General features: G+C 41.8%; 1 protein-coding gene across 3 annotated transcripts in view; it reads left to right on the top strand.

Annotated features, from left to right (window-relative positions):
* PHACTR1 (phosphatase and actin regulator 1) overlaps positions 1 to 18,974 on the top strand; it is a 305,821-nt gene that overhangs the window by 238,755 nt on the left and 48,092 nt on the right. For 2 of the 3 annotated variants that reach the window (XM_010573212.1, XM_010573214.1), the window contains 2 exons: positions 620 to 826; positions 10,568 to 10,898. In XM_010573212.1, coding sequence (XP_010571514.1) covers positions 620 to 826; positions 10,568 to 10,898 — 538 coding nt within the window. Of the gene's footprint in view, positions 1 to 619; positions 827 to 10,567; positions 10,899 to 11,702; positions 11,706 to 18,974 lie in introns of all 3 variants that reach the window. The other variant, XM_010573211.1, reaches the window with a different exon arrangement.

Below are 18,974 nucleotides of genomic sequence, written 5' to 3'. Positions count from 1 at the left end.
AAAGGTCTAACAGTGGCTAACACAGCTGCCCTACCCTAGGTGAGGCTCTCTGCACTTCTTCCCTAGCCCATGCAGAGAGATGGCAATGCTGTACATGTAGGTTAGCTCCTCTTTCTGCATCACTGAGAGTTATGGGCGAAGGTCAAGTGAGGAGAAGTGACTGGTAGAAGTGTTCATCCATGATCCTGCACAGCTATGCAGCCTCTTTGAAATGAAGTAGGCCCCGTGAGGTGCTTTTACATTTATAGGATAAGTTTAGAGAGCACCTGGCTAACATATCTGGTCCTGAGCAAGCTGTGGTGACAGACTGTCTGAGATGTGACATTTTAAGGCTCTTGATTTGTGTTCAAGATGTGGGAACACGTCCCAGCCTGGCATAAGGGAGCTGGCTTCTGTCAGAGGTAATGGGAAATTCAGCTGTTCTGTAGATGTCCGTTATTCTTTCTCTTATTCTCTCTTTCTTTCTCTCCTCCTTTCTATGTTGTATGATGTTTGAGTGAAATCTATTAGTCATTCTTAACCTGCATTGCTGCACTGCTTTTCTTGTCTTACTACGGCTGTATCCGCTGCTGCTTTGCTCGTAACGTTATTGCGTCTATGATGTGGTTGTGTCCTCCAGTGTCTGAAGACAGCCCCACATCCAATGAATCCGGCGTCCTCCTGTCCCAAGACCCTACAGCTAAGCCAGTCCTGCTACTTCCCCCCAAAAAATCTGCCGCTTTCCCTGGAGACCATGAGGACACCCCAGTGAAACAGTTGTCCCTCCTCAAACAGCCCCCTGCCCTGCCTCCTAAACCTATTGCCAGGATTGCCAGCCACTTAACTGGTAAGTAGGTGTTCCTGGACCCTCAGCACCACCATTTCCCTTATAGGAAAAACCTGCCCTTACAGCAAGGTTCTCAACGTCCTTTCTCTTCTGTAACACTGTTTGCACATGTTGTTTTGTGTACTGGTAATGTATCTGTGTTGTACCTAGGGCAGGGATCACGAACCGTTTTCAAGCTATAACTTCATCAAGGTTGCTTCAGGGCATTTCCCCTCTCAGGTGTAATTACCTAAGACCGCTGCTGCGTTTCCTAATCCTCCTCACTCTTACTCATCACGACTTAGCATCACCACAAAAATTGCAGGATGTGCTTTGATGGGAAAGGAAGTATCAGGAAAATACTAGGATATCTTTAAATGCCTTTAATGAGAAAAGGGGTGAGGGTTGAGGGGAAAGGGAAGATTTTTGCTTTCTCCTTTTGCCCTTTGTTGCTTCTCCCCTCAGCTGCCATCTGGGCAGGTCCCCCTGCACACACCCTGTACGTTTCCATGTGTTTGCCTTTTACTTGGCCCCCTGATCCTTACACAGGCTATTCTGTCCCATGGCTTCTTGCCATTTTGCTTCCCTGCGCACACTGCCTGCCTAACTGCTTGCCCTTTCCACCCCTGCTCTGACTACTCCTCTCCCACTGGTGAGTCCTGATGATGATGGACAGCTCCAGTTCCCAATAACCAGGATTTTGGTGTCCTGCAGTTTATGCTGCAGATTCTCTCTCACTGCATGGCAGCTAGCAACAGTAGGCAATACAGGCTCCTTTTTTTGTGTTGCAGATGTTTTCACAAGTGTCCGGACTCTTTGGGATTCAAAGCTCTAGGTACATGTAGAGGGAGGATTAGCGGGTCTCCTCTCTCCAGTCTCTCGTTCAGACCGCTGAAGCCAAGGATGGCTACATTTACACAGACCAAAAAAGGTTCCCTAATGCTTGCCTGCACCTTTTGAACAGTCTGCTCATAACTGCAGCTGCCACGCAGGAGGCAGCACCTCAGAATCCTGAGTTCAAGACGAGGTGTGGTGCATCTCTGTACTGGGGCAGCTACCGGTGTTCTCACTGGGTCGATCTTCTTGTGTTAATGCTGCCCTGGTCTTTTCAGATCACGTTACTACAGTCCAGATTTTTTTTTTCCCTGACAGTTAATACCTGTTTTATTCGGGTTAAGATATATATCAGGAGAGAGCTCATTAAGAAGGAGCATGTTCTGGTTTTCTTTCATATCTCTACGTAGTCTCTTCATGTTTCTGTTTGGATGACCACACATTTTTGTTCTGTATAGTTTTGTTCATTTTATGTGAAATCTCTTTACTTTCTTGCCTGCCAAAATCTACACATAATGGTTAATATTTTGCCTTATACTACAAACTGAATGGGCAGTTCTGCAGCCTGCAAAGCCAAGCAGTAGTATTAATGGCTTCAGGTGAGGACAAAACCAGCTTGCTATGATCTCCCATAACACTGTCCCAATTACAAGAAGCTGCTCAGAAATGAGGCCAACATGGAGGAAGTAAAAAAAACAGGAATAGCATAGAAAAAAACTCAGGTACTAAACGTCCTTCATTCATAAGCCTTTCTTATTTAAGAAATAGCAGAATAATCAAAGGATGAGGGCTTCTGGTGTGGGGTTTTTTGCAGCTGGAAATTTTGCGTGAAGTAGAATCAGGCTCAAGCTATCATCATAAGTCAGTTGCTTGATGGTGACAACTTTACAATGAAAGTGAAACAGAACTGTGACTTCTCTTACTTTGTGGTGGCCTATAGTGGTCTCGCATCCAGTCCTGAATAAACTCATGTATGTGCGTATAGACAGACTCTTGCACGTGATATACAGAACCTTCAGGGAAAAGTAGCAGAGATTCAGATTTAGTCATAGGGACCTAATTTAATTGACAGTTATTCCTGGTGGAACTGAAAGCCTCATTTATACATAGCTTATAAATAAAAGTATTAAACTTATTCTTCAAGGTCCATTTACTTTGGTGGTCTAAAGGATATACATGTTGTTCAGTGCCTTGTGCTCTCCACTGGTAATTATTTTAGCCATGTATAATCTTTGGAAATGAGCAATCAATCCTAATGAAGCACCCTCATCAGTGAGAAGCAGAATTAACGCTATTCTTTTACTAATTACTCCAGAGACATCCTCAGCTTGTGTGTGAGAAAACGAGTAAAATCTGAATTCTGGCATTTGAGGTGAAGACTTTTCTGTTCTTTTTTCATACCCATTTTTCTACTAGATTTGTGAGAAGGTTGAAGGACAAATTAAGACATACTGGGCATGGCTAATGGAGAGTGACAGTGGTTTAATGGTCTGGTAGCTCTGTTCAAGAAGACTGCAAGGGGAGATTTGATCTTGTAAAGGGTTCAGGTACACATCTGAAAATGCAGAAGCACCTCTTAACTTCTCTCAAGATAAATGTATGGGTATGTGTACATATGTATATTTATTTAATAGAACATGTTTTATACAAACATATATTATAAAATCACTACAGCTGTCAGCAGCAAAAAAAAAAAAAACGAACAATATTTTAAATACAAAACTTGAGGAAAGAAAAGCTTCCTTTGAGTCTGACCACCTTCTTGCTGTGAACTTATCCCAAAGTTCTTCAATAAAGGCATGAAGACTGACTTGCAGCGTTTGGCAAAGCACTTAATATAGGTTTTAGAAGTGGAAAAGAAACATTCCTCATCTCTGAAAGCATTAGTGAACCATCTCAAACATCTATCTGCCTGTGCCAAGACAAAGATTGGCCTTTCCCTCGATAAGAAACACACATAAAAGCAGGCCTAAAATAAACATGTAAGAGCACATTTAATTGGGGAGAATGAAAAGAAAAAATCCTTTTTAAAGGTGACAGGAAGAGAGAATTGCCTGTATCAAATATAAATCACACAACCTTGGCATGTTTCTTCTCAAGGCTGAGGTACTGTGGGGACGGGACAGTACAGGAACGGGGACAGAGCCAAGAGCAGACTGCAGAGCAGCCACTGGGAGTGGTGCCACTGCTGCTGCAGAAGAAGCTTCATGCTTTGCCTCACGTCATCTCCCATGCTCTTGATGACGCTGCCTCCACAGGGAACATCCCTATCACAGCACTGGGTGTGGAAGTGCCCATGTAGCCCTAGAAGACAGGCAACCCTAGGAGACAAACATGATCCTTAACTGTTTTGATATCATTGTTTCACTACTCTGCATTTCCTGTTGGCCAGTCACCTTCTGGTGACTTCTACTGGTTTTCAGGTATGATTATTTTTAGACAACATTCATGGACAGAATTTCTTTCATCATTTTAATTCTCCAATATCCACATGCAGAACCCAGGCATTTAGGACAAAACTTGCAGCCCTCTTCGTTGAAAATGTAGGAGGACCTGAAATAATCACCTGGGACCAAATTTAATTGGACTGCTGGGGTGAAGTCCCCCAATTATCATAAAATCTTTAATGGCCAAAAGTGACAAGAAGACTGGTCATATCTGATTTGATAGACAACATACCCCAGTGGTGTAAAGCTCATTTTGATATTGATTCATTGAGCAGTTACTTCTCATCAGCACAGATAATGTTTTCTGAAATTAATTAGATATTTTCCATTCAAACAACTGAATCACCAGTAACCCATAAAATCCCCTACAACACCAGAGAACAAAATATATGCCAGTAAGCTGGGATCTCAGCAACACCTGAGTATATTTGAGCCCAAATTTAACCTAATAGTACAGTAGGGTGTAGCCTTGGTCATATCTGGCCACTTAGCTATTGTATTTAGGCTTTGAAAAACTTTTTGCATTCTCTTGCTTTCTTCATTCAAGATTTTGAGGAGAGGCATAGCATATTTTTAGTTCTGAGATTGTGCTTTCTAGTTACGTCTCTGTAGAGTAAGAACTAATTAATAATTAGAGGCAAACATTTAACAGGGTGGGAAATGTTACAAGACCCCAAAAGTTACTTCTGATAACGCAGACAACCCAAGCATGAGGTTTGAGAACATGGATGCCTGGTGTCCTGCTGCATTGCCACAACACAGCTGGTTGTTAGTTACAGCATTATAAAAGTATTTACAACTACAGTTTATCCAATAAATACTCTCTGCAGTATTTTAAAAAGCAGCAGTCACATGTGTCTCAGAAGGCTCCTCTGTAGATGAGCCCAAGACGTTACCCACAAGCTTCTTCCTCTGTGATGTTACCTCCTGCTGCCTGCTCTGGCAGGCTACATTCATGAAGACAGGTTACATTCATGTGGGGGCAATGGACAATTCTCTTTTCACTGTGTGCTGGAGGGAGAAGCAGCAGAGCAAAAGCAGCCCTCCTTCACCAGCACCCCCAGGTTCTCATGGGAAACTGGACCCTGATGCAGTTGCTCTTTCTGTACTTCCTCTGCCTGCAGCTACCTGGAGGGAGTACCTAGCACATACAGGCATTGGGAAATCTTCTTGTCTTTGAAACCCTCTTCAAGGATCTGCACAGGAATTCATGCAGAGCTGTGCTTTTCAACCTTTAGGCTAAATATGCTTTGCTTGTGTTCTCCAAAGTCAACTTGAACCTTGGATGCATATGTGATGCAAAAGAACAGCACAGAATTTCTGTCTCACAATCTTGCCTGAAGACATGGCTGCAGATCTTGCTGTAGTCAGCAGGAGATGCATGGCAAATCTTTGAGAACAGTTTTTAACTTGTCTTTATGAATCTGCTCAAAAAACTCATTGAAACAAGACAAGAGACTCCCGCTGTTCAGGCACAAGTGATTGCTGGAGAGAAGACCTGAAAAAGTAAAAGCTACTTGTCCAAATGCTACCAGCAAATATCAGGCACATCACCTCATTTCCACTATGGAGGTCCCTCAACAGGCCACGCTGGTTTTTGCACATTTTATTTTGCACATTACTTTACAGAATTAATTACTTGTATGGAATTTAAAGAGTAACTTTTTAACTTGATGACGAGTTGTATTAGTTGTAGTTGTATGTAGTACAGTAAAAGTCACCGTATAAGGTCTTTCAGGTGGGAAGGAACCTCAGCAAGTCTCTAGTGCAACCTCCTGCTCAAAGCAGGGCCAGTTATGGGATCAGACCAGGTTGTTCAGGGCTTTGTCCATCTGGGTCTTGAAAACCTCAAAGGGTGCCAGCTGCACAACCTATCTGGGCACACCTGTTCCACTGTTTGGCTCTTCTCATGGGGGAAAACATTTTCTTATTATCCAGTCTTGAACCTCTTTCGTTTCAGTTTTTGCCCCCTGTCCTCTTCCCACCATGCACCACTGGAGCCTGGCTCCACTTATTGATAACTTCTTCATAGGTACTGGAGGGCTGCTGTTAGGTGTTGCCCCCACAAGCTATCTTTTCTCCAAGCTGAACAAGCCTCAGTCCCTCAGCTTCTCCTTGCAGGTCAGGTGCTCCAGCCCTCAACCATTGCAGTGGCCCTCTGCTCAACTCATTCTCAGTTTCTGATGTCTTTCCTGGGGGGTCCTAAGCTTGGCACAGTAATCTAGTTGCAGTCTAAGGAGTGCTTCATAGAAGGGGAATAATCCTTTGATCTCCTGGCTGTGCTTCTCATACAACGCAGGAGGCTGTTGGCCTTCCTTGCTGTCACGGTACCATGCTGGCTCTTGTTTGGCATCACAAGGAGTCAAGAAAGCGTTTCTGCCACTGGCAGGATAGCAAACACAGCCAGATCTGCCACAAGCCCAAGATTCCCAGGCACACCCTCTTTCTCCATGCAGTAGTTGTGCTGGGGCAGAATTTGAAGATTTTATTGAGCTTTTCTACCAGCCTTGCTGGAGCAACATTTGTTCCCCTACATCCAGAACTTCTAGGGCCCTATCTGCAACAGTTGTATCTGCAATATATGCCAACCAACTCTCCAACCACGTTCAGTGGCTAGGAAGCATCACACTTGGGGTACTTGGTGTACAGCTCCAGTGTACCACAAACACATCAGAAGAACCATACATGAGCAAACCTTCTGTGCAGTGAATAAAAGTGTTTTTATTGATCTCCTGAAAACCCAAAAGGAAATGCAGTTAACTATAGGTATTAGCAAATGATCTATATGGAAGGCGTAAGGGCTGACCTGCTTGTCAAAGGTCTGATGTGCAGCAAATATTGTGTCAACCACAGCTATCCTTTAAGTAATTTATTGTCATCAGCAGCGGGAAGGTTGATGTCTGACATCTTTTTCATCAATTCTGGCAGTTATTACTTAACCAAGCACAGTGCTGAGTGGTCACAACCCCACTGGGAACCGACATCTTGCAGAATTGCTCATTATTCTCTTGAGCATGAAGAACCTCAGCTAAAAGAGATTAATCAGACTTGCACACCTGGCTTTACACAGTTTGCTTCTTTTCTGTCACACAAGTGCTTTGTGCAATGATTTAAGACTCTGGTAATGTTCCACTGAGAAGACACCACAGATTCCTTGTTCATATTTCCCCTGTCTAGCTTCTTATTCATCTACAGATGTCCGTGTCTGATGGATATTCCATGCTGGAGACAATAACTGTTTCCACCCCTGGTTCATAAATCACATAGATTGTGAAATTAAAACAAACAGAGGAAAGAACTGCAAAACGCTGTCATCTCTTACACGCAGGGAGAAGTTGTTCCCTCCTTTACTCCAGATGATGGTAGCGCAGTTTCCAACAGCGTGCCTGGAGCCCATGGATTTGAGCAAGGCCCTATTTGTTCAGCACACTCACTGATCTAACCACGCAATAGAACTTGGAGTACAAGGTCTCCGTTTCTGGTGTCAGTGAAGACATACTGTTATGTTTCCAAGTGAATGGATCGAACTGTCTTCCCATTGCAGTCATTCTCCTTTTAGCCTTTTTTTTTTTTTTTTTTTAACAGACAAGTAGAATTCTCCTGACGGTGAAGGGCAGACAAGTAGATTTAATGCCTCTGGTTCATTTTCAAGGCTCTATTTAGGTATTAGGGCCATATTCAGACAGGCTCAAGAACTTGGGTGAAACACAGTTGGTCTGAATAAAGCCTTACATTAAAAATGATGGACAAGACTTTTCACAGGTGTCCAGTGGAGTCACCCAGCACTGATACCACTGAAAACGTGTTGGTGTGAAGGATTTCTCTAAATTTAAGTGGAAACTAAAGGTCCATACCTTTGTTGTGAAGAGTGGATACCAGAGTATGCACATCTATTCATGATGGAGTACATGGTTACTCAGGATAATTAACCTAGGCTTGTTTTCCTGTGCAACTCCAAAGCTGTGGTGCCTGTGTCACAATTCTACTGCATGAATGCTTGCATGAGAAAGGAAATTTTCACTATATTTTAGAAGAAAGATGGAAGGATTCCTGTTTGCTTTATACCTGAACCATTTGTCATGTTATACTCACTCCCAACATAAAATATTGCTCTAATCTTCAGGGTTACAGAAGGCAGCAAACTGAGCTGATACTTCCAGCTATTCTTTTGTCGGAAGCAAGAGATGCCTGCCACTGGGATCTCTTTGAATTCACTATTAAGGATGACTCCCCTGCATCATACACAGAGTGATGGGACATCCAGGCACAGGCACTTGTCAGATGAAGGCTTTAATTGCAACGCAGCAGAAAAGGATCTAAAACCAACAGTCAAACGTGCCCTTTTCAAAATGGAAGTGCAGATCTCAGTGTAGTCTTTGTAATTCAGGACCAGCTCTAGAAGTGAAATTGCCTGGAGCACAAATGTATGAAAACACTTTGTTACTACAAATCCCATAGGAGCCTTATTCTCAGGGCTCTATACAATTTACTCTTTATGCTTTCTGTTATTTACCTTTTATTGAAGAAGTGTGTTCTTTTATGCAGGATATAAAGAGGAAATATATACAGATAGCATGTATGTAAGAAAAACAGAGTAACTTGGAGACCTTCCTGTGCTTGAATAGAAAATCCTGAAAGTCGACTTTTTCTACTGTACACAAGGCAATCTGCTTTAGAGGAGAAGGCAGTGCCCTGTACTTCAGCAATCCCATGAGTTAGATTTCAGCCTTGGTGGAGCCATCAGAAGAATTTTGCCCTCAAGAGACACCATGTCAAGTGGATATGATATTGCATTGAAAGCCAAAAGACCTGGATTCTGCTCTCTTCAACTCTCCCACTCTGCAACATGGAAAGATCACTTTCTCTCCATGCCTCTGTCATCTGTGCACACCCTTTGCCTCTCCTATGTCATTAGCTTATAAGCCCTTTGAAGAAAGGGAAGACTTATTGTTAGTGTGTTGTTCCTAGCATAGTAAAACCACTAATATCAGGTGGATACTGTGGATGCAATGAAGCTATGACTACCACTAAAAAAAAGTCTAATGACATATCTGAGCTTGGCTCCATGCATGGTCTTTTTCCAGATTACTATCCTTAATCATTTTCAAGAAGTGTTAGTGCTTGGAAGTCCTAGTATCAACCTTGTGCACCCTGGCTATTAGATGCGGATACTAGTACAAGCAGAATAGGTCAGGAGGGAGGAAAGAATAAAGGGGGCAAGGGGAAGGATAGTTAATACTAAAAAAAAAAATCTGGAAAAGGACTTCAGAAACCTGGTACTGCGCAGGAGGGTAATGACCTTTGAAACCTGGAGAACATCTTACTGATTCTGGCCCTTCAATTCCCTTCCAATGTTACAGCAAGAAGAGTGGACTGAAGCAAAAAGAGGCCAAAGATCATGCAAGCCTTGCCCACAGAGCTGCACTGCAGAGCCAAATGCAGAGTCTGTGGTACTCCAGGCTGGAAAGGGCCTGGCCTTCCTCCTAAACACGAACTCACAATTGCAGCTCACAGCATATATATTTGCTCTCCTTTTTGCTCTTAGCATACATTGTGACTATTTCCCACACCCATCTTGGGAACTACAGGCCCTCTCGTTACTTTTTGTCCCTTCTGAAAACATTTCACCTTGCAACTCCAAAAATCTCCATCCTGCAGTTGAGTCCTGGTAGAGAGGTTTGCTTGTGAACTTCTCATTGATTTCTCATGGACATCAAGGGAGTCTTTGCCTGGCAGGTCAACTATGTGATTCAGTGAACATGCCTAGAGTTAAAAAGGTTAAAATGCAGTGCATGAGTCCAAAGAAAAGTGCCGCCAAGTCTTCTGTAAAAGAATACATTAATCCTAACAATCTTCTGCCCTTTATCATTTTTTCTTCCTGTACCTTTTGTTTTTCCAAATGACTCCTGTTTAGTATTCAAACCCTATTTCTTTTCTGTCTTGCCCTGTAATGTAATTTTTAACACAAGATGTTTTGCACATTACAAAGCCGTAAGAAATGTGACTTGTAGTAATTGCACTGCAGTGGCTGAGAAGGATCAGGAATCCCTGAGCTTTTGCTCCAGCAGTGATGGTGGTGAGTCATCCTGTAACTTCATACACCAAATTGCTCTCCCCCTATTTGCGTGCCTGTTGAGCAGGAGACATTGTGCTTACCTCACAGGGCTGTTTTGGAGGATTAGAGCTTAAAGCATCAAAGTGTGCCACGAGCCTTGTTAAGCATTGCTTCATGTGTTTATTAAGGGGCATGCACAGCCCTGGGATGTTTTTTGCGAGACTTGGAAGTGCTGCAAAACAACAGTATTTTCTCTGAAGACTGTGCTGAGCACACGCTATACAGAGTTGTCTGTTGCAGCAGGGAAGGGGTGCACACTCCTGTGTTGACTAGCAACCTTAGTACCTGCTTGCCCAGGCAGATACTCTGATCTCCGTCTTACTGACATGAAAATTAACACCAGGGCCTCTCTTTCTTCTGTTTTAGATCCTGGCGCTCCTGTGAAACTGCCTTGTATGCCAGTTAAACTGTCACCTCCACTACCTCCAAAGAAAGTCATGATTTGCATGCCTTTAGGGGGGCCAGACCTCTCTCTCTCATCCTATTCCACGCAGAAGAGCTCCCAGCAGCCTTTGACGCAGCACCATCACACTGTCTTGCCATCCCAGTTAGCAGCTCACCAGCACCAGCTCCAGTACGGCAGCCACAGCCAGCACCTGCCTTCGGGGTCCAGCACGTTGCCCATTCACCCTTCAGGGTGCCGGATGATAGAGGAACTGAACAAAACGCTAGCCATGACCATGCAAAGGCTAGAAAGGTAATGGATCCAACTTTTAAAATTACATATTGGCATGCACTGTTTCCTGCTGACTTCAATATCAATATCACCACTTGAGTTATGTTGATAGTACTTGAAATGAGGCTTCTCCTCTGGGTCTACCAACTTCAGGGCAGAGTCATTGCTGGAGAAACAGAGACAGGGAAAGAGCCTTTCCAGGCTTGTTTGACAAGTTTGTGGCAGAAAGGAGAAAAAGACCAAATTTCCTGAACTCTATTGTCCTGATCAAGGAAGTAGATAATACAGCCAGTGAAGAAGATTTTAATAGGACATACCTGGCTTGCAATATGTACTGCAGAGTGCATAACTGCAGAGCTCTGGTTATGTGGAGGATTGCCAAAAGCAAGGAAAGGAGGTGGAAGATTCAGAAAAGAGCAATAAAAACAAAATGTGCCACTCAACCAGGACATCTGATTAGTATTACCAGTTAGCTTGAAACAACCTATGAGGACTTCCTGCAAGTCACTCAGAGCGGTTTTAATAAACTATTTAAACTATTTCAATTAATTTAAATTAAATAATATGTTTGATCTTAAAATAGGTATTTAACCTATTCTGCAGCAGACTTCTTGGCCTTTTGCATCTGGAGGAAGGTAGTACATTTGATGAGAAGTCCATTACCCACCTTGGGGCTGTTTTTCATTACTGTCACTTCTATCTCTGAATGCTGCTCCAAATAGTCTTGAGTAAGTGAAGCATGTTGTATGAATGCAAGCTGTCCTCATAGACTGCTAGATCAGCAAGCTTTGGAAAATTTATTTTGTCTTGTAGAAGAAAATTGAGCAAGTCCCAGAATAGGGAAGTTAGTCCAAAAAATGACATGTTCTATTTAGTACCAAGGGCAGCTTTGTAGCCAGCTTGTTCTAGGAGTAGCAGACCATCCTTCTGTTAGATAGGAAGCTAAAATACTTGGTCTAACAGACAAAAGGCTTAATGATTTGCCCCAATACCTCTTTGTGATAGTGTTACCTTCTTTATATTGCATAGTTGAATATAATTCGACTAGAGATGGCATATTCTCCTTAGTGCATGAAAAACAGTCAGGGGACCAGAGACTGTCCCATACTGCCAGCTTATTTTAGTACCAGGATAGTGAGACCTCTGTGGTCATGTCAGGGGGGCTAATGTTTCTGCAGCATGGGGGAATTGTCTGCTGGGGAAAAACTGCTAGGGCTATGAGGGAGATTCTTATTCCCATCAGTAAAAGGGCTGTAGCGGTAGGATTGGAAAGAGCGTCCACATTCCCCCTTGTGCCCAGTGACTACCCACTTACCTCTTACATTGCCGGCAGGGCTGGTCAGATGCACCTGCATCATCCCAAAGCTTGGTGCACCAAGCACAGAGAGTAGCTGGTGTCTCCCAAAGGCTCCTTTGGGACTGCCCTGCCTATGCCATCCCCGTCATAGGTTGGATGTCTTACTGTCTGGCTCACACTGCGTGCAGAAGGCACCTCGTTGTCCTGAGCCCAGTGACATCTCTGAGAATATGACTTCATTGTGGCATCTGTTGCCCCACAGCAATGAATGCTCCAATTTCTAGGCATCCATCATGTTTATGTCTACAAATATGTTTAACTGTTTTAATGAAGGTGATGCTGTTTGGTTTTAACAATTAATTTGAAGCTGAAGCTCTGCTGCTTGTTAAAAACTGAATAAGCAAGGATTCATTTCCTAATACGAAGCAGTTGCCTCCCTTGCAGAAGAAAATAAGAAAAGGTTGTGGCACTGATATTTCACATTTAAAATGAAAATGAATCCTAGTTCGTGATATTGCAGATGGTTGATTTTTCATAGCTTTTTTGCGTTGATTAACTATTATTTCAATCACGAAATAAAGTATTGAGTACTTTAGTTATTCTCCTTGTCAAATCAGTAACTTTTGCATTCACAAGAGAGAAAACAGGTGATGACTGTTTCCTCTGCAACAGCGATTGTTATTTTCATAGTATTTAGAGGTAAAAGTATTTCAAAGTATTTACAGGTCTGTGGAGCTGACACTTGCTATTAAACTCTTAAATTGCTTTTTCAAGCTATATTGTAATCGTAGTAAATTTACTAACTTTTCTTGAATATTTTTGCAGATTTTTAAATTATATGTATTTAACTTGGGAGAGGATTATTTGCACCAAAAGACACTGTTTTCTAGTATTTTTGACAGTAGTTCTTTTCCCTTAATTGTATAAAATCTGGATTAAACCCAATGGAAATCATACTGCAGTATTTGTCATTGGACACTTCAGCCCAGAAGTCTTAAGGGCCTGTTAAAACTGCAAAGATCCTAGAGCTGCTTTCCTTTATTTAAAATTTGGTAGTGTGCTCACATCTGTTGCATGCATAGGATATGCAGTGACATCCTGAGCTTTACTGTTCCTTCCAAGATAACAATGTACTGGGTCACTGCTGTTGGGTCAATAATCTTGAGGAGTTGAGAGAACCTGACAAGTCTCTGAGGCACCTTCTGGGGAATGCTAAGTTCATTGGCAGCATTTATTTTTGCTGATCTCAGTCTTTATGTCGAAAGAATCCTACAGCTTTGTTGAATAATTGCCGTGATGCTGCAGTAATAATGCTGCCAAGTCTGGCAATTTGGGGGATTATTTGCAATAGTATTTTGTTTTTAATAAGGGAGGATCATGTAGACAAGTGCAGATCAGTTTTCTGCTCTCAATGTTTTCTTTTTTTTTCCTTCAAGATTTTTTTTTTTTTTTTCCCACTTCTCTTTGTCTAGTTTCTTTGGTCTTGGTGCAGTGGAAGCTCCTCAAGTCTGTTAAACTCCATTGATATTCACTGAATCTATAACCAGTTTGTATCAATTCCACATTTTGCCCAGTAAGCTTTTCTTAGACCTCACAACTCTTCTCCATCAGGACTGTGAGTGTGGAAGAACAAAGAATGAAAGATTAAAACATCCTCTTCCTCTAGCAATCTGGATTTTTTGCTTTCACAGATGAGGTCTCTGGAATTCAGGTAGTCTTAACAAAATCTGAAGACTGATAACTTGAAATCAGTGCTTCGCCAATGAGCCAGAAGCTTGCTGAGAAAAATGAGCTGTCCCTCTGTACCAGCCTGGAAGCCAGAAGTCATTTTGCTGTCTTTGACCTTGAGAAAGCTACTGAGTTTCTCTACCTCTATTTTCCCCTCTGCAGGAGTGGTTGCATGTTACTGCCTCACCTAGATGTATTGCATATTAATAAGTTAATGTCTTAAGGTACATTAAAAGTGTGTAATAGCTATTCAAGTCCCAGTTGTTCTTAGGACTTAAAATGGCAGTTAATTCCTGGATTTTTTTATTCAGTTTTATTACAGACATTATGGAACATTAAGTTCATTTGCACACTTAACACTTTTGATTGCAAACATTTTCTGGTACTCGTAACATCTATTCATAACCTATTCTCAGAAGGGCAATCTGTCCCTTGTCTTAGTATGACTATTATGACATGTCATTTGTGCTGCCAGTTTGCCTCTATTTTCCCTGATAAATTACCGGCTTTATGATAGGTTAAGTTGAAACAGAAGAGTGTAATTTCCACGTAACCTTTCTTCTGCAACCTCTGTTGCCAGTTTGTGCCCTACTGCAAATTACTTTCCCCTTCAGCCCAAAGGGTATGTGTCAAGCATAAGTAAAACTCTAGATTCGGGGATCATTTTTTACCATTTCAGAATGCATTTTAAGAGTTGGTGAAAATCTGAAAGCTCCATGCCACCAAAATCTGCAGAAGGTTTCATCCTACTACCTGAAATAAATTTGAGAAGAAAGACCATGCCCAAAAGCGGTGCGTCATGAACAGCATCAAAAGAAGCTTTAGAAACCCTCTTGTGCCACTGGAATGTATCTTTAATTTTAACTTAGGGAGGCAGCTTCTTGATCTGAAATAGCCTTATTTTCTGCCTTGCCCATATAGTTCCCAGTCTGTCTGGTGAGACACAATTACTTTCAATTACTCAGTGGGCTCTTGTACACTAGCAGCTGAATGAAGGCCTCGGTTTGTTCAATGTATGTACTAAAGAGCTGTTAAGTGGCAATATCTCACTCTGGGCTAGAAGTGCATCTGTGGCAAAGCAGTGAAAAATCACTGTGTCCAACAAGACACTGTGTGAGACCAGTTCCTCTGGGACACCCAGTTCAGCTTCAGACTGTAGATTTATGAAATGAAATGCATTAGACATTCCTGCCAGTGTCTTGTAAATCTTATAAAATGTATTTGAGTCAGAAAACATTTATCTTCCATAAAACTTGTCAAGAGAATTGCTTTTTGTCTAAACTTTAGCATTGCCTAAGGATAGAAGCACTTAATACTTACAGCTCTGCTTTCTCTCTCTGTCTCTCATACATATGCCTGTATTGTAGAAATGTATATACAGTGGTTTGAAGTTTTTTTAGATTTTTGTTAACGGATAAGTACAGAAGAGCATACTGTGGATCTGAAAACATGCTGATAAAAATGTAACTCTTTATTCCAAAATCAAAGAGCCTGGGATGACAGATGAGAAGCGTGCGGTTTTTTCCCCACTAGTTTTTACAGGAGGGATTTCACTTTTTTCTTTTCGATTTTGTCTGTGCCATGAGTCACTCATATGCTTAAGTTCTGATTTTTCATTAAAATTTTTTCTCACTAGAAACATTGTAAGCTATATGGTGTAACTTTTTTACTGTTTTGATCACATAAAGATAACAGAACAGTAATTGCAAGTGCTTGTACTAGTCAGCTATGAATTATTCAAATCTATGTCTTAAGATACATTTATCTTCTTAAAACAAGTACTTGCTTAGCTGTAGCTTTGTTCTCTAAATTTTGTTGCAAAACACGAAGCTGATTTAAAATGGACTGTTGGAAACAATAGTGTGCTTTTTGGTAAATAATGCTAAAAATTTTGTGGTGTAGACCACCTGACCATGTGGGGTTTTTGCTAATGACCCAGAGGAATTTATACACAATGGAAATATCCAGTGACCTTGATTCGTCTTTCTTAAGTATACTGCAGTACTGCATGTATTTCATAAGTGCTTTGCTTAGACAGCTGACTTAGTCAAAATGCTGTGGAAAAGGCTGATTTTAATCAAGAAGAACGCAAAACACCAGGAAAAATGAGGGGCTTAAAATAGAAAGTAGTATTATCAAGAAAGCGGATGATTCAGAAAAATTACAATGAGATGAGAAGCTGCCTATTTCTAGATCACTAGTTCAAATCAAGATGCTCTGTGGTAATTTGTAAATCTTGTTGCCATCTGATACCTGCTTGGTAACCTAAATTGGTGAACCACTTTGATATCTGCTACCCTGTGTGCACACCTATAAGGGTGCATCTGAAACCTATATACATCCTTCACAGAACAAGGAAGCACCAACAGTCCTGGATGCTGAACTACTACTTCTTTTAGCTCCTTTCATTTGTACTTCCAGAAGGGACTTAGTGACCTTGTGCTTTAAAATTAACTGAATGATCCAGTGGTTGTGTTCACCATTGGAAGTTTTTTATTTCTTTTTTTTTTTAGCAATGTTAACAGAATTTCACAGGATTTTAGTTTCTCTTGGAAATTTAATTCCAGGCTTTTGATTTTCCTAGCTTTCCTCTTAAAAAGAGTTACACAAAATATAGGTTACAAAAAAACCAGACTTAAAAAATGAAGTTCATAAAACTAAAATTATTAAAGCATATCAACAAATTAAAAGTTAGTTGAAAGTTTTTAAAGATTGTAGTGCATTTATGTGTCATTAGGAGAATTCAGCTGATGAATTTTAAAACTACTTCTGGGATAAAATTTTTTGGGTCAAACTCATGGAAGTCTAATACAAAAATTCACAAGCTAGTTCTTCATGAATCTGTCTCACGTTGTGGTACAAAACATGGACTACGCTAATAAAATGGAGTTCCCCTCTTCAGGGCATTCAGTAAAGCTATGCCTCTCATTGTTGGTTAGTCTGCAGTAGTAAAAGTTGCAAAATTATTTCTTTGAAGCCGAAGATGATAACAACAGCATGGTATGGTTTGCTTATAGGATCTGAAGTCTTTTCTTCTCCTTAATCCCTAAGCACATTCTGGACTAGCATTATATACCCAGAAGTACATTTTTAAAAGTCTTTTGGGGATGTTACCTGGCAGCCATTTAAGAGTCCATGTTAACTTTACAGTTAGAAGAAAGAGAAATGTTTCAAGTTGACTCAGTAGAAAATCATTTAAAGAAAAGAATTAACATTTTTTCAAGATGCAGAATGTCTCTGGTATTCTGAGCAGGCTAAAATATTCAAGGGAATTGAGGCTACTCAGCACTTGGTAAGGTCAGGTCCAAATTTGTGTGCCTCAAGTGCAACTTAGCCAGCTGTCGTGGTTTAACCCCAGCCAGCAGCTAAGCACCACGCAGCCGCTCACTCACTCCCCCCCCATCCAGTGGGATGGGGGAGAAAATTGGGAAAAGAAGCAAAACTCGTGGGTTGAGATAAGAACGGTTTAATAGAACAGAAAAGAAGAAACTAATAATGATAATGATAACACTAATGAAATGCCAACAGTAGTAATAAAAGGATTGGAATGTACAAATGATGCGCAGGGCAATTGCTCACCACCCGCCGACCGACACCCAGCCAGTCCCCGAGCGGCAAATCCCTGCCCCCCCACTTCCTAGTTCCTAAACTAGATGGGACGTCCCATGGTATGGAATACACCGTTGGCCAGTTTGGGTCAGGTGCCCTGGTTGTGTCCTGTGCCAACTTCTTGTGCCCTGGCTGGGCATGAGAAGCTGAAAAATCCTTGACTATAGTCTAAACACTACTGAGCAACAACTGAAAACATCAGTGTTATCAACATTCTTCACATACTGAACTCAAAACATAGCACTGTACCAGCTACTAGGAAGACAGTTAACTCTATCCCAGCTGAAACCAGGACACCAGCACATCTGGTTTCACACCTCTGTTCTTCTGGAAAGTAAAGTGGGAGTTTGACATAAAGAGGGTGTCCAACAGGCAAATGTTCCCTACCTTTCATACAGCTGTTGCCTCAGCTGGGACTTGAGACAGGGCAGTTTCTGCTGGCTCACAAATAAACCTAAGCAGCCATCATTTTTGCCTGCCAGTGTCTCATTCTCATTTCACATTGGAAAAGCAACATGAGCTATTAGATAAAAATGGGTTGGGGAACCTGGTTCTGTTCCTGACTTTGCCTTTCACCTTTAGTTTGACTTTGATCTTCACCTCCTCATGTTCCTGTTTCCCTACTTGTATTGATATGTTCCTTGGTAAAGGGTTTTGAAATCAGCACATAAACAGAGCTAGATGGTGGCAGTACTGATCACAGGTCTTAACCTAGTAAGCTGCAGGAAATGATCAATCACATTTTATGTGACAGAAGAAATATGATGTTAGCTCCAATCCAGATTGATCTCCAGCACCTGGCTGGCGTGAGGAGCCGGGGCAGGAGAAGGGATATCGTCGCTGCAGCCCACACAACATGTAACTATGCCATTAGCAAACAAATGTCACAGGTTTTAGCTCCCTCCCTTGTTACTCTCACCAGCTCCTGAAGTCTCTTTTCTCCAAGCCCAGTTTCACATGCTCGGTCCCCTGCACTTCAGAGAGTTGTGCACTTGCCTTCCCCTCAAGTCAATCAATGTCTTCTTGCCCAAGGAGTGCAAGTCCTGGTTTCCTTCTCCTTTTCTACAGTCCTCCTCTACAATCTATATCTTCCCTTCCTCCCACTGTCTTAGTCCACCTTTTGCATTTAGGCAACACATTTTCTCCTTACTGCCCTCACACCAGTGGAGAGGTCACACAGACACCAGGCTGAGGACATGCTTATCTCTCTGAGTAGCGGGTGCAATTCTCACTAAGCCTTGGGACTGTATTTGCCACAGATCTTTAGTTCTCAGTCCTGCCTGCCAGTATTTCTGCCTGCATGCTGTCCTACCTCTCCCGAACAAGTGTTGCACCTTAAATCTAATGTGTATTCAGTTTAAACCCATTAGATGTCTTGCTGGTCATGAAGATCTTTCTGTCCTCATTTCTTCTCGAAAAGGGATGGAAGATCACTACTTTCCTAAATACAGTGAGAGAAGCAA

This window comes from Haliaeetus leucocephalus, unplaced genomic scaffold (genome assembly GCF_000737465.1).
Source record: "Haliaeetus leucocephalus isolate CR32 unplaced genomic scaffold, Haliaeetus_leucocephalus-4.0 Scaffold373, whole genome shotgun sequence".
Lineage (NCBI taxonomy): Eukaryota > Metazoa > Chordata > Aves > Accipitriformes > Accipitridae > Haliaeetus > Haliaeetus leucocephalus.
Note: the sequence above shows the minus strand (reverse complement) of the source record. Positions and strands in the feature narration are given on the sequence as shown.